The 15,163-nt window shown below is 48.1% G+C and overlaps 1 protein-coding gene across 1 annotated transcript in view; it reads left to right on the top strand.

Moving 5' to 3' along the window:
• The first annotated feature begins 863 nt into the window (after nucleotides 1-863).
• The window catches only part of LOC135533086 (G protein-coupled receptor kinase 6-like), a 41,906-nt gene continuing 27,606 nt past the window's right edge, over nucleotides 864-15,163 (top strand). The window contains exon 1 of the mRNA XM_064960483.1: nucleotides 864-1,288. Within this exon, the coding sequence (XP_064816555.1) occupies nucleotides 1,237-1,288 (52 nt within the window). The 5' untranslated portion in view covers nucleotides 864-1,236. The remainder of the gene's footprint in view (nucleotides 1,289-15,163) is intronic.

Genomic DNA, 15,163 nt, shown 5'->3' with positions numbered 1-15,163 from the left:
GAACTGGCAGTTAACCCACTGTTCCCAGGCCGTCATTGAAAGTTAGAAGTTGTTCTTAACTGACTCGCCTGGTTAAATAAAGGTAAAAAAAAAAAAAATGGAGGCTATTTTAAAAAGAAAAGAAAAAAACAAATATATATAAATGAAATATGCTTCTCTGCATCTCTGCTAAAATCTGGATAAAAGATTGAAAGGAATGTGAGTCTTATTAGTACATTTAGTTATTTCTTGCTTTTCTAAACCCTGCCTACCTTGCCAGCTCAGATAGTTAGACAAGATCGCTTCTCTAACTTTATTACACCTCCACCAATATTGCTTGCTGTTTTTGGGGGGGTGTTTAGGCTGAGTTTCTGTATAGTACGTTGTGACATCGACTGATGTAAATAAGGCTTTATAAATAAATTTAATCGATTGATTGATTGATAGCCTGAAATGTCTTTATGGTTGGGAAGATTGGGAAGATCTGTGCTAGCTAAAGCTGGCTTCATACAATTGCCTACAGATGTGGGATCTTAATTAGATCACCTTGTTGCAGGAGGACTTTCCTGCTAAGCAATAAAGGTTAACCTTGTATTGTATTTAAGGTTTAGCAAAACCTTCTGAAGTTTGTAATTTCCATTACGAAAAATGTATCAATCCCCACAAACACTTTTTATTAATTATAATCCACATTTCCTATTGCAGCAGAATTATTTTCCTGCTGTAGAAAACTGGCTCAAATTAAAATCCTACATATGTAGGTGGCTAGGTGTATTACAGAGAAACAACCAAATAAATACTTAATTTAAAAAAAATACAAAACAAATATGAGGGGGCAAGTGCCCCTGTGCCCCCTATGTGCATGACGCCTCTGGGGAGGGGAGGGAACGAACGAAGCTGAGAGCCGAGCAGGAAGGAAAATTAACGAAGGCAGGAGAGGCTTTGAATGCTAACAAGCGTTATAGCTTTAACTACAATAGTAGCCGCCGTTGTTTAGCCTAAAAGGTGAAGAGTTTTTTTTGTTGTGTGCCGAAAACATCAAACGATGGAGTCGGCGAACTAGTAGCCAACCACGATTGCAAAAACCCAACACCTGGTAACCCGCCGAACTTGGAGAGCAAGCAAAGGCTATGCGCCAGCTGCAGAATTCACCATCATCATCATCATCGGTGCCGCTACCTTCATCTTTTTCAGTTGAAGTGAAATGTATTGCCTAGTCTGTATGGGAGACGGATCTTACACTTACTGACCATTACCATGGAGATAGAGAATATAGTCGCCAACACGGTGCTGCTGAAGGCGAGAGAAGGTAAGACATAGTACTGAAACGACGACATGACATGGTTAACGTACCGGGGGGTGGGGGGGACATGTCGAGAGAGAGGGGGAGAAAGGGGGGATAATCATAACAAAGCAAGACTCAGTTTTTTTTGGGGGGGGGGCTTTCTCTCTCTTCTCTCTATATCTATTTCTCTCTAGATCTATTTCTCTCCCTACGCAGTGGTTTTCCCATCGTCTTGACTGGCTCACTATAAGGGGGAACATATAGCGTTGTGTTAAAATTGTAGCCTACCTACTTGTTAATCATTGTAACTCTAGTCACATAATATACAGCAAATATCCAGGCCTGATCGATACACCGATCGGGTTGAGATTCGCAGCGTCGATAATAAACGATGATCGATTAGACTATATCACTGTTTGATATTGGGATTCGTGTTTCTCATGACTTATCTGAACGGAAAAGGTTGATTATGGCGGTAGGCTACTGTAGTAGTAGTAGCAACATATCATTGGATAGGTTGGTATGACCGTGGGATCGTAGCACCAGCGGATCGTGTTGGTAGTATAGGCTACACAGTGTTGAAATATCCTGTCGCAGCCTGTTTCCAATTCCATTGCCTGATAGAACAGGCGTATCGACTTGATACGTTAGCGATATTTAACATATGGCTTTCGCTGGATCTTATGCCTGCTTGGCGGTTCAAATGTGTGTCACATTATTTGACGCAGATATATTAAAGTCACTGCATTGCCACCCTGCCAAAGAGAAGGGGACCCGCTCCGTGTCTGTTTCCCCTAGACGGAGACCGGGAGCTCTGGGTCTTTCTCCGGCCTGGGTAAAGCGGACGCGGCCAACCCGCACACAGTGTACCCCCGTGTGTGTGCCGTTGATGTGGGGAAGGGGCACAACTCAAGCCGCAGGCCTGAGGACTACGGCGAAACATATCGGACTAATAACACAAGTGGTCGATGGGATGCCGTTCTGTCTGGCTGTCTTATTTTGTCGTCAGGTTTGATTGAAGAGAGAAAATAAGATATGTTGTGTTTATCCTAGTGGACCCCCGCAAAATACAACTCTGTAACTCGAAACCAGTTTCAATGCTTTAAAACAAATTGTATTTATTATGTTCTCCTCTAATTAGGGACTGATTTTAGACCTGGGACACCAGGTGGGTGAAATGAATGATCAGGTAGAAAAGAACCAGCAGACCCCGGGTTATCCGAAGTCGGGTCACGTTTTTTTTGCGCCCTAACACTACACAGCAGATTCAAATAGTTAACTAACCGTCCAGCTTTGATACTTTGAATCAGCTGTAGTAGTGTTAGAGCAACAACAACAAAACGTGCACGGACTTTGGGAAATGCTCTCGTAGGGTAAGAGTTTAATATCTCCTGGTTGTAGAGGTTATGGTTATAAGATGGACAGAGAGGATGTCGTTAGTTTGTTGTCAGGACAGCGGTGAGGGGAGAAGGAACTAAAGCTACATTGTGTCTTCTGTTGGGGGGGGGGGGGGGTGTTACATTTAATAAATGTGGTTTCTTATCACGTGTGCGGCATGGTTTGATAATTGTCAACGGCATATGTTCATCGACAGAAGTGCAACAATGTAACGCAACAATGTAACACAACATTTGGACAGCTGACGTCATAACGTGGAACAAGTAATCATCTTTGATTTGACCAATGAACGTGTGTGTGTGGCTTCCTGAGATATATGTTTATCATAATACACTGAATTCTATTAAGTTACGCTCTGCAAGCCGGAATACAGAGCATTCGCGCTATGTTAACCTAGTCAACGTCAGTACACAATCCACGATGCACGTCAGAATCTGAAGTCAAAAGGTTCAAACGGTGAGATCTTGTTGCGTTCACACACGGGCCCTGCAAAAACATGTCTATTGTAATGTAGCCTCCTTCTACGCTCCTGGGAATTGGCCTGATGTGTATAGAGCTAAATTGAAATGTTTTTAATTTAACAGAAGAAATATGAAAAGGCATAAACATGGTAGCAGTAGAAAGGGAACGCCTTAGAGATTATAGGACCATTATTAGAGCAACGTTTAGTACTCCAACAGTTCACCTGATACAAGACTGAATCCAAACATCACACTGTTGATTTAATGTTTATAGGGAAAGCCTTAGAGGTTATAGGACCATTATTAGAGCAAAGTTTAGTACACCAACAGTTCACCTGATACAAGACTGAATACAAACATCACACTTTTGATTTAATGTGCATTTACTGTACTTTTGGTGCATCTGTTGATAACGAAATAGGAAACATACTTTTTCTATTCAGTAACGTGAGAATATTCCTGGAGAATGAGGGGGTAGGTGCAGCATAACAACCAAACAATGGGAAAGGGGGGGGGGGGTCCTAGTCAGTGGTAAAACTGACATGTCTTCCACATTTAACCCGACCAATCGGAGAGGAGGGCTGCCGTAATCAACATCCACGTGAGTGAGAGGACTAACTGGTGTCTCCAAGTGGTCTCACACACCTCTCCAGACTGGGGGTTTCAGTGAGAGGACTAACTGGTGTCTCCAAGTGGCCTCACACCTCTCCAGACTGGGGGTTTCAGTGAAAGGACTAGCTGGTGTCTCCAAGTGGTCTCACACCTCTCCAGACTGGGGGTTTCAGTGAGAGGACTAACTGGTGTCTCCAAGTGGCCTCACACCTCTCCAGACTGTGGGTTTCAGTGAGAGGACTAGCTGGTGTCTCCAAGTGGCCTCACACCTCTCCAGACTGTGGGTTTCAGTGAGAGGACTAGCTGGTGTCTCCAAGTGGCCTCACACCTCTCCAGACTGTGGGTTTCAGTGAGAGGACTGACTGGTGTCTCCAAGTGGCCCCACACCTCTCCAGACTGGGGGGTTCAGTGAAAGGACTAGCTGGTGTCTCCAAGTGGTCTCACACCTCTCCAGACTGGGGGTTTCAGTGAGAGGACTAACTGGTGTCTCCAAGTGGCCTCACACCTCTCCAGACTGTGGGTTTCAGTGAGAGGACTAGCTGGTGTCTCCAAGTGGCCTCACACCTCTCCAGACTGTGGGTTTCAGTGAGAGGACTAACTGGTGTCTCCAAGTGGTCTCACACACCTCTCCAGACTGGGGTTTCAGTGAGAGGACTAACTGGTGTCTCCAAGTGGCCCCATACCTCTCCAGACTGTGGGTTTCAGTGAGAGGACTAACTGGTGTCTCCAAGTGGCCTCACACCTCTCCAGACTGTGGGTTTCAGTGAGAGGACTAACTGGTGTCTCCAAGTGGCCTCACACCTCTCCAAACTGTGGGTTTCAGTGAGAGGACTAACTGGTGTCTCCAACCAACCCCCCCCCCAAAGTGTGCACAGTCCCTAAGCATTTTCAATGCCCTTTTATGACTCAAAGAAGGGTGTTCAACTATAAGGTAATATTTTGGAGCTCTCCTAGCTGTGCCATTCAGGAACTAGAGTTGGCACCCTGGTTGTCGTTTCATGAGGACCCTGCATCCCCGCCATCACACAGTCACTGTTGTTTACTGAATTAAAAAACAAAACACACCCATTTATAAATCACATTCTGGATCAGGTGGGCATGATTTTTGAACGCATGTTCTCAAGCTAAGTCATTAAATACAGTCTTATAATGTTGGGGCGGCAGGGTAGCCTAGTGGTTAGAAGGTTGCAAGTTCAAACCCCCGAGCTGACAAGGTACAAATCTGTCGTTCTGCCCCTGAACAGGCAGTTAACCCACTAGGCCGTCATTGAAAATAAGAATTTGTTCTTAACTGACTTGCCTGTTTAAATAAAGATAAAATAAATAAATGTTTACCTTTCACAAGGTAATTCAGAGAAACGGACCGTCGTTGTTTTGCGCGTATAGAATGGAGTCATGAGTGCGTTCAGGTGAACACTCCATAGACAAACAGGCTCATTCTGTTCAGAACAACTCGGGGTGTGATGCCGTGTCGTGGACATTTTGGACTGTGATTGGCTCGTATGACATCAAAGCATTATTTATTATAATCCTCATTGTCTCTGTCTGTCTCAATTCACTTTATTGACATGGCAAGTTCATTATTACTTACATTCTCTCTCTCTGTGTCTCTCTCTCTATATATATAACACCCCTTCAAAAGAGTAGATTCAGCTTTTTTAATCCTCAATGTCTCATCTATCTATCTCGCTGTCTCTCTCTTTCTGTCTCTCTCTCTCTGTCTCTCTCTCTCTCTCTCTCTCTCTCTCTCTCTCTCTGTGTCTCTCTCTATGTCTCTCTCTCTATATATATGACACCCCTTCAAAACAGTAGATTCGGCTTTTTTAATCCTCAATGTCTCATCTATCTCGCTGTCTCTCTCTCTCTCTCTCTCTCTCTCTCTGTCATGTGTGTGTATATACAGTGCCTTGCGAAAGTATTCGGCCCCCTTGAACTTTGCGGCCTTTTGCCACATTTCAGGCTTCAAACATAAAGATATAAAACTGTATTTTTTTGTGAAGAATCAACAACAAGTGGGACACAATCATGAAGTGGAACGACATTTATTGGATATTTCAAACTTTTTTTAACAAATCAAAAAATTGGGCGTGCAAAATTATTCCTAGCCTTGAACTGGACTTGAAGAGCTCAGTGACTTTCAACGTGGCACCATCACAGGATGCCCCCTTTGTGAAGTGGAAACGTCTCGGAGCAACAACGGCTCAACCTCGACGTGGTAGACCACAAAAGCTCACAGGACAAGACCACAGAGGTGCTGGAAAAATCGTCTGTCCTCGGTTGCAACACAATGTTCCAACATCTAGTGGAAAGCCTTCCCAGAAGAGTGGAGGCTGTTAGAGCAGCAATGTTCCAACATCTAGTGGAAAGCCTTCCCAGAAGAGTGGAGGCTGTTATAGCAGCAATGTTCCAACATCTAGTGGAAAACCTTCCCAGAAGAGTTGAGGATGTTAGAGCAGCAATGTTCCAACATCTAGTGGAAAGCCTTTCCAGAAGAGTGGAGGCTGTTAGAGCAGCAATGTTCCAACATCTAGAGGAAAGCCTTCCCAGAAGAGTGGAGGCTGTTAGAGCAGCAATGTTCCAACATCTAGTGGAAAGCCTTCCCAGAAGAGTTGAGGATGTTATAGCAGCAACTCCATATTGAATGCCCATGATTTTAGAACGAGATGTTCGAAGAGCAGTTTTGGTCATGTAGTGTATCTGGTTCCCATCACAAGGGCATGAAATAGCACCCTATTCCCTATGTAGTGCACTACTTTAGACCAGAGCCCTATGGCACCCTATTCCCTATATAGTGCAGTACTTTAGACCAGAACCCTATGGCACCCTATTCCCTATATAGTGCACTACTTTTAGACCAGGGACCCTGCTCTATAAAGGGGATAGGGTGCCATTTTTAGGACGCTGGCGAGTCAGTCGACCACATCGGTTCAAGGTGTCAGGGGTGTGGCCCTCGTCCGTCGGGTGGGTCGGGACAGTTTCAACAATAACAACCCACACCGTCAAGGGGAAGTGGTTTCAGGGTTGAAGAGATAATGGGTTATTTCCCATATGGTGCTAGGCTTGGGGCCTTTATCCAGATTGTCATACTGACCTTTTGCCATACTGGGGGATGTTGGGTAATATTGCCACTGTTTGTAATTAAAGCGCTGCTCTGCCTTAACAGCTTTATCAACAAGGCAGGTCCTAGTTTCTACCTTCTTAACAACACTATCAACAAGTCAGGTCCTACAGGTCCTAGTGTCTACCTTCTTAACAACACTATCAACAAGGCAGGACCTACAGGCCCTAGTGTCTACCTTCTTAACAACACTATCAACAGGGCAGGTCCTAGTTTCTACCTTCTTAACAACACTGTCAACAAGGCAGGTCCTACAGGCCCTAGTGTCTACCATCTTAACAACACTATCAACAAGGCAGGACCTACAGGCCCTAGTTTCTACCTTCTTAACAACACTATCAACAAGGCAGGTCCTACAGGCCCTGGTTTTGTCTCATCTGGACTACTGTTCAGTCATGTGGTCAGGTGCCATAAAGAGGGACTGGCTCAGAACAGGGCAGCACGTCTGGCTCAGAACAGGGCAGCACGGCTGGCTCAGAGCAGGGAAGCACGGCTGGCTCAGAGCAGGGAAGCACGGCTGGCTCAGAGCAGGGCAGCACGGCTGGCTCAGAACAGGGCAGCACGGCTGGCTCAGAGCAGGGAAGCACGGCTGGCTCAGAGCAGGGAAGCACGGCTGGCTCAGAGCAGGGAAGCACGGCTGGCTCAGAGCAGGGCAGCACGGCTGGCTCAGAGCAGGGCAGCACGGCTGGCTCAGAACAGGGCAGCACGGCTGGCTCAGAACAGGGCAGCACGGCTGGCTCAGAGCTGGCTCAGAACAGGGCAGCACGGCTGGCTCAGAGCTGGCTCAGAGCAGGGCAGCACGGCTGGCTCAGAGCAGGGCAGCACGGCTGGCTCAGAGCAGGGCAGCACGGCTGGCTCAGAAAAAAAACAGGGCAGTACACAGAGAACTAACATTAATGACATTCAAGTCAATCTCTCCTGGCTCACAGTGGAAGAGAGATTGACTTCATCACTACTTGATTTCGTAAGAAGTGTTGACATGCTGAATGCACTGAGCCGTCTGTTTAAACGACTGGCAGCACAGCTCAGACACCCATAAGACATGTCACCAGAGGTCTCTTCACAGTCCCCAAGTCCAGAACAGACTATGGGAGGTGCACAGTACTACATAGAGCCATGACTACATGGAACTCTATTCCACAGTCCTACATAGAGCCATGACTACATGGAACTCTATTCCACAGTACTACATAGAGCCATGACTACATGGAACTCTATTCCACAGTCCTACATAGAGCCATGACTACATGGAACTCTATTCCACAGTCCTTCATAGAGCCATGACTACATGGAACTCTATTCCACAGTACTACATAGAGCCATGACTACATGGAACTCTATTCCACAGTCCTACATAGAGCCATGACTACGTGGAACTCTATTCCACAGTCCTACATAGAGACATGACTACGTGGAACTCTATTCCACAGTACTACATAGAGACATGACTACATGGAACTCTATTCCATAGTACTACATAGAGACATGACTACATGGAACTCTATTCCACAGTTCTACATAGAGACATGACTACATGGAACTCTATTCCACAGTACTACATAGAGACATGACTACATGGAACTCTATTCCACAGTACTACATAGAGCCATGACTACATGGAACTCTATTCCATAGTACTACATAGAGACATGACTACATGGAACTCTATTCCACAGTTCTACATAGAGACATGACTACATGGAACTCTATTCCACAGTTCTACATAGAGACATGACTACATGGAACTCTATTCCACAGTCCTACATAGAGCCATGACTACATGGAACTCTATTCCACAGTACCACATAGAGCCATGACTACATGGAACTCTATTCCACAGTACTACATAGAGCCATGACTACATGGAACTCTATTCCACAGTACTACATAGAGCCATGACTACATGGAACTCTATTCCACAGTACTACATAGAGCCATGACTACATGGAACTCTATTCCACAGTACTACATAGAGCCATGACTACATGGAACTCTATTCCACAGTTCTACATAGAGACATGACTACATGGAACTCTATTCCACAGTCCTACATAGAGCCATGACTACATGGAACTCTATTCCACAGTACTACCTAGAGCCATGACTACATGGAACTCTATTCCACAGTACCACATAGAGCCATGACCACATGGAACTCTATTCCACAGTACTACATAGAGCCATGACTACATGGAACTCTATTCCACAGTCCTACATAGAGCCATGACTACATGGAACTCTATTCCACAGTTCTTCATAGAGCCATGACTACATGGAACTCTATTCCACAGTTCTTCATAGAGCCATGACTACATGGAACTCTATTCCACAGTTCTTCATAGAGCCATGACTACATGGAACTCTATTCCACATCAAGTAACTGATGCAAACAGTAGAACCAGATTTTATAAAACAGATAAAAAATACACCTTATGGTCGAGTGGAGACTGTGAAGAGACACACAGGAACAGACACATGATCACACACGCGCGCTAGCACACACAGTCTACACACGCGCTCGCTAGCACACACAGTCTACACACGCGCCGCAGTAGCTACACACAGCCTGACTACACGGAACTCTAGCACACACAGTCTACACACTACGGAACTCGCCAGCACACACATAGAGCCATGACTACATGGAACTCATTCCACAGTCTACACACATAGAGCACGCTACACTCTACACACGCGCCACACACACATAGAGCCATGACACACGCGGAACTCTATTCCACAGTCTACACACGAGCCATGACACACAACTCTATTCACAGTACCGCTAGAGCACAGACTACACACGGAACGCTATTCACACAGTCTACACAGAGCCATGCACACACAGAACTCATTCCACACGCGCCGCATAGCACGCAATGACTACACGCGCTCTAGCACACACAGTCTACACACGAGCCATGCTACACAACAGTCTATTCCACAGTACCACACACAGCCATACACACGCGCTCGCTATTCACACACAGTCTACACACGCGCCATGCTAGCACAACAGTCTACACAGCGCCGCATAGCAGCACAGACTACACGCGCTCTAGCACACACAGTACTACACAGAGCCATGACTACATGCAACTCTACACAGTCTACACAGAGCCATGACTACACGCACAGTCTCTATTCCACAGCGCGCTAGCACATACAGCCTGACACATGGAACTCTATTCCACACAGTCTACACAGAGCCATGACTACATGGAACTCTATTCACACTTGTGCTAGCACACACAGTCTACACACGCGCGCTAGCACACACAGTCTACACACGCGCGCTAGCACACACAGTCTACACACGCGCGCTAGCACACACAGTCTACACACGCGCTAGCACGCACAGTCTACACACGCGCGCTAGCACACACAGTCTACACACGCGCGCTAGCACACACAGTCTACACGCGCGCTAGCACTCACAGTTTACACGCGCGCTAGCACGCACAGTCTACACGCATGCGCCAGCACGCACCGTCTACACACGCGGTTGCTAGCACGCACAGTCTACACGCGTGCAGCACTCACAGTCTCAGCGCGCAGCACATGGGCCAGCACGCACAGTATACACGCGTTGCTGTATGGTGGTGTTATGCATTTAGTATGGTGTAGTGATGTTACATGATGCACTGGTTTCTTTGTTTTTTATATATAATGGAAGTTGTTTATTGTGTTCGGTCCACCAGGAAGAGGGGAAGAAAAAGGGGGGGGCTTAGTCAGTTGTCCAACTGAACGTTTTCATCTGATATGTGTCTTCCGTATTTAACCCAACCCCTCTAAATCAGAGTAGCTGCTGCCTTGGCAGGAACTATTTGGGGATCCATAATAAACCCCAGGAAGAGTAGCTGCTGCCTTGGCAGGAACTAATGGGGATCCATAATAAACCCCCAGGAAGAGTAGCTGCTGCCTTGGCAGGAACTAATGGGGATCCATAATAAACCCCAGGAAGAGTAGCTGCTGCCTCGGCAGGAACTAATGGGGATCCATAATAAACCCCAGGAAGAGTAGCTGCTGCCTCGGCAGGAACTAATGGGGATCCATAATAAACCCCAGGAAGAGTAGCTGCTGCCTTGACAGGAACTAATGGGGATCCATAATAAACCCCAGGAAGAGTAGCTGCTGCCTTGACAGGAACTAATGGGGATCCATAATAAACCCCAGGAAGAGTAGATGCTGCCTTAGCAACAGGAACTAATGGGGATCCATAATAAACCCCAGGAAGAGTAGCTGCTGCCTTGACAGGAACTAATGGGGATCCATAATAAACCCCAGGAAGAGTAGATGCTGCCTTAGCAACAGGAACTAATGGGGATCCATAATAAACCCCAGGAAGAGTAGCTGCTACCTTGGCAGGAACTAACAAGTAACTCCAAAATGCTGCACAAAACACAATGCTACTGGCAGTTTGCTGCACAAAACACAATGCTACTGGCAGTTTGCTGCACAAAACACAATGCTACTGGCAGTTTGCTGCACAAAACACAATGCTACTGGCAGTTTGCTGCACAAAACACAATGCTACTGGCAGTTTGCTGCACAAAACACAATGCTACTGGCAGTTTGCTGCACAAAACACAATGCTAAATAGTCCAATTCACACACTTATCAAGAGAACATCCCTACATGGTCAGCCCTACTGCCTCTGATCTGGAGGACTCATGGAGGAGGGGGAGGGGTCTGGGTAGTGCTTGGAGGAGGGGTCTGTGTAGTGCATGGAGGAGGGGTCTGGGTAGTGCTAGGAGGAGGAGGGGTCTGGGTAGTGCTTGGAGGAGGGGTCTGTGTAGTGCTTGGAGGAGGAGGGGTCTGGGTAGTGCTAGGAGGAGGAGGGGTCTGTGTAGTGCATGGAGGAGGAGGGGAACTGTGTAGTGCATGGAGGAGGGGTCTGTGTAGTGCTTGGAGGAGGAGGGGTCTGGGTAGTGCTAGGAGGAGGAGGGGTCTGGGTAGTGCTAGAGGAGGGGTCTGGGTAGTGCTTGGAGGAGGGGTCTGGGTAGTGCTTGGAGGAGGAGGGGTCTGGGTAGTGCTAGGAGGAGGGGTCTGGGTAGTGCTTGGAGGAGGGGTCTGTGTAGTGCATGGAGGAGGATGGAACTCTGTGTTGTGCATGGAGGAGGAGGGGTCTGTGTAGTGCATGGAGGAGGAGGGGTCTGTGTAGTGCATGGAGGAGGGGTCTGGAACTGTAGTGCTTGGAGGAGGAGGGGTCTGGGTAGTGCTTGGAGGAGGGGTCTGGGTAGTGCTAGGAGGAGGAGGGGTCTGGGTAGTGCTAGGAGGAGGGGTCTGTGTAGTGCATGGAGGAGGAGGGGTCTGGGTAGTGCTTGGAGGAGGAGGGGTCTGGGTAGTGCTAGGGGGAGGAGGGGTCTGGGTAGTGCTTGGAGAGGGAGGGGTCTGGGTAGTGCTTGGAGAGGGAGGGGTCTGGGTAGTGCTAGGGGAAGGAGGGGTCTGGGTAGTGCTAGGGGGAGGAGGGGTCTGGGTAGTGCTTGGTGGAGGAGGGGTCTGGGTAGTGCTTGGTGGAGGAGGGGTCTGGGTAGTGCTTGGAGGAGGAGGGGTCTGTGTAGTGCTTGGAGGAGGAGGGGTCTGGGTAGTGCTTGGAGGAGGAGGGGTCTGTGTGGTGCTTGGAGGAGGAGGGGTCTGGGTAGTGCTTGGAGGAGGAGGGGTCTGGGTAGTGCTTGGAGGAGGAGGGGTCTGGGTAGTGCTTGGAGGAGGAGGGGTCTGGGTAGTGCTAGGTGGAGGAGGGGTCTGGGTAGTGCTTGGAGGAGGAGGGGTCTGGGTAGTGCTTGGAGAGGGAGGGGTAGTACTCAAAATATGTTTTTCTTGCATTTAAAATAAATACATTATTAGGCCTGTATCTGGATCGGAAATAATAAGACTGCATCACCACTGTTCCCTTCCCATAGGTCCTGGTCAAAAGTAATGCACTACATAGGGACTCGTCATTTGGGACACAGTCAAGCCATTTAAACAAAGTACAGTATAATAATAGCATGCAAGATGGGTAATTTTACAAATAGACTCTAAAACATTTAATAAGCCAGCTGGCAGAGCCACCCTTGTGATGTTCATACAATGTTAAAATATGCCCATTTAGGCCTCGTCAGCCAAGACGCTAACCTAGCTGCCTAGCTGCTAATGCTACATACGCATCGCATGTGGTTGGCGCTAGCGGTAGCCGCAGGAACGCTACACACGCAACAGATGTGGGTGGAGCTAGTGGTAGCCGCTAATGCTAAATACACAACAGATGTGGTTGGAGCTAGCGGTAGCCGCTAACGCTACATACGCAACACATGCGTCACAGTTCCCAAGTCATAGCCAATTTTGTGGGTCTAATAACTGTGGGAAGGGAACCACATGAAGGGAGCCATCACAAAACAGTGTGTTTTACAGACGTCATTCACAGGAAACACCCTACTGTACACACTCACACACACACAAGAACAAGTGTTAGCCAGTCTAGGCTCAAAACCAGGCTACCTGCCTCCTCTAACCACTAGGCTACCTGTCTCCTCGAGCCACTAGGCTACCTCCCTCCTCTAACCACTAGGCTACCTGGCCTCCTCTAACCACTAGGCTACCTGCCTCCTCTAGCCACTAGGCTACCTGCCTCCTCTGCCACTAGGCTACCTGCCTCCTCTAGCCACTAGGCTACCTGCCTCCTCTAACCACCAGGCTACCTGCCTCCTCTAACCACCAGGCTACCTGCCTCCTCTAACCACCAGGTCTCTGTCTCTCTCTTGTCTCTCTCCATGTCTCTCTGTCTCTCCTGTCTCTCTCTCTCCAAACTTCCCTCTCTCTCTAGCTGTCTCGCCTTCCCTCTCTACTCCTTCCCTACTGGCTCTCGCTGCCTCGCCTTCCCTCTACCCTTCCCTTGCTCTCTCCCCCTCCCAGGCTCCTGGCTTCTCTAGTAGACAGTAGACTGATCAGACCTGTATTGCCTCCTCTAAGCAGGAAGTCTATCCAGGCAGCTTGCAGTTACAGCCAAATATTGTTTACTGTCTGTCTGTCTGTCTGTCTGTCTGTCTGTCTCTCTGTCTCTCTGTCTCTCTGTCTCTCTGTCTGTCTGTCTGTCTGTCTGTCTGTCTGTCTCTCTGTCTCTCTGTCTCTCTGTCTCTCTGTCTGTCTGTCTGTCTGTCTGTCTGTCTGTCTGTCTGTCTGTCTCTCTGTCTCTCTGTCTCTCTGTCTCTCTCTCTCTCTGTCTCTTCTGTCTCTCTCTCTCTCTCTCTTCTTCTCTCTTCTCTTTCTGTCTTCTCTCTTCTGTCTGTCTCTCTCTCTCTCTCTCTTCTGTCTCTCTCTCTCTCTCTCTCTTTCTCTCTCTCCTTTCGCTGTCTCTCCCCCTCTCTCTCTCCCCCCATCCCTCCCTCTCCCCCCATCCCTCCCTCTCTCTAGTAGACTGATCAGACCTGTATTCCTCTCTAAGCAGGAAGTCTATCCAGGCAGCTTGCAGTTACAGTGGAATTTGTTTACTGTGTGTGTGCGGGCGTACATGTCCGTGTGTTAGGGGTGTGACGTTTAAACAACATTGGCATCGTTAACATTTAGAAAAATCCCGAACCGAAAGCACATGTTCTTTTCCGTCATCTTTTAACCTAACTAGACGATGGGCTTTGCAGGTAAAGTTGTCATTAGAGATCCAGATTACCAAGACATGTGAGCATGGCTCTTTCTGCTGGCCCGCTCCTCTCTCTCTCCCTGGCTGGCCCGCTCCTCTCTCTCTCCCCCTGGCTGGCCCGCTCCCTCTCTCTCTCCCTTGGCCCGCTCCTCTCTCTCTCCTTGGCTGGCCCGGTCTCCTCTCTCTCCCTTGGCTGGCCCGCTCCTCTCTGGTCCCCTGGCTGGCCCGCTCCTCTCTCTCTCTCCCTGGCTGGTCCGCTAGAGAAACTCTCTCTCTCCCTGGCTGGCCCGATCTCTCTCTCCCCTGGCTGGGAGAGAGAGAGAGGTCTGACCTTCCTATACTGATAGATAGACCTAGTGCACGGTTCTGTCTGTCTGGTGTCTGACCTGCCTATACTGATAGATAGACCTAGTGCACGGTTCTGTCTGTCTGTCTGGTGTCTGTCTGCCTATACTGATAGATAGACCTAGTGCACGGTTCTGTCTGTCTGTCTGGTGACTGACCTGCCTATACTGATAGATAGACCTAGTGCACGGTTCTGTCTGTCTGTCTGGTGACTGACCTGCCTATACTGATAGATAGACCTAGTGCACGGTTCTGTCTGTCTGTCTGGTGACTGACCTGCCTATACTGATAGATAGACCTAGTGCACGGTTCTGACTGTCTGTCTGGTGACTGACCTGCCTATACTGATA

This window comes from Oncorhynchus masou, unplaced genomic scaffold (assembly GCF_036934945.1).
Source record: "Oncorhynchus masou masou isolate Uvic2021 unplaced genomic scaffold, UVic_Omas_1.1 unplaced_scaffold_2207, whole genome shotgun sequence".
Classification (NCBI taxonomy): Eukaryota; Metazoa; Chordata; class Actinopteri; order Salmoniformes; family Salmonidae; genus Oncorhynchus; species Oncorhynchus masou.
The sequence above is the reverse complement of the archived record's forward strand: the minus strand, read 5'-3'. Positions and strand labels throughout refer to the sequence as shown.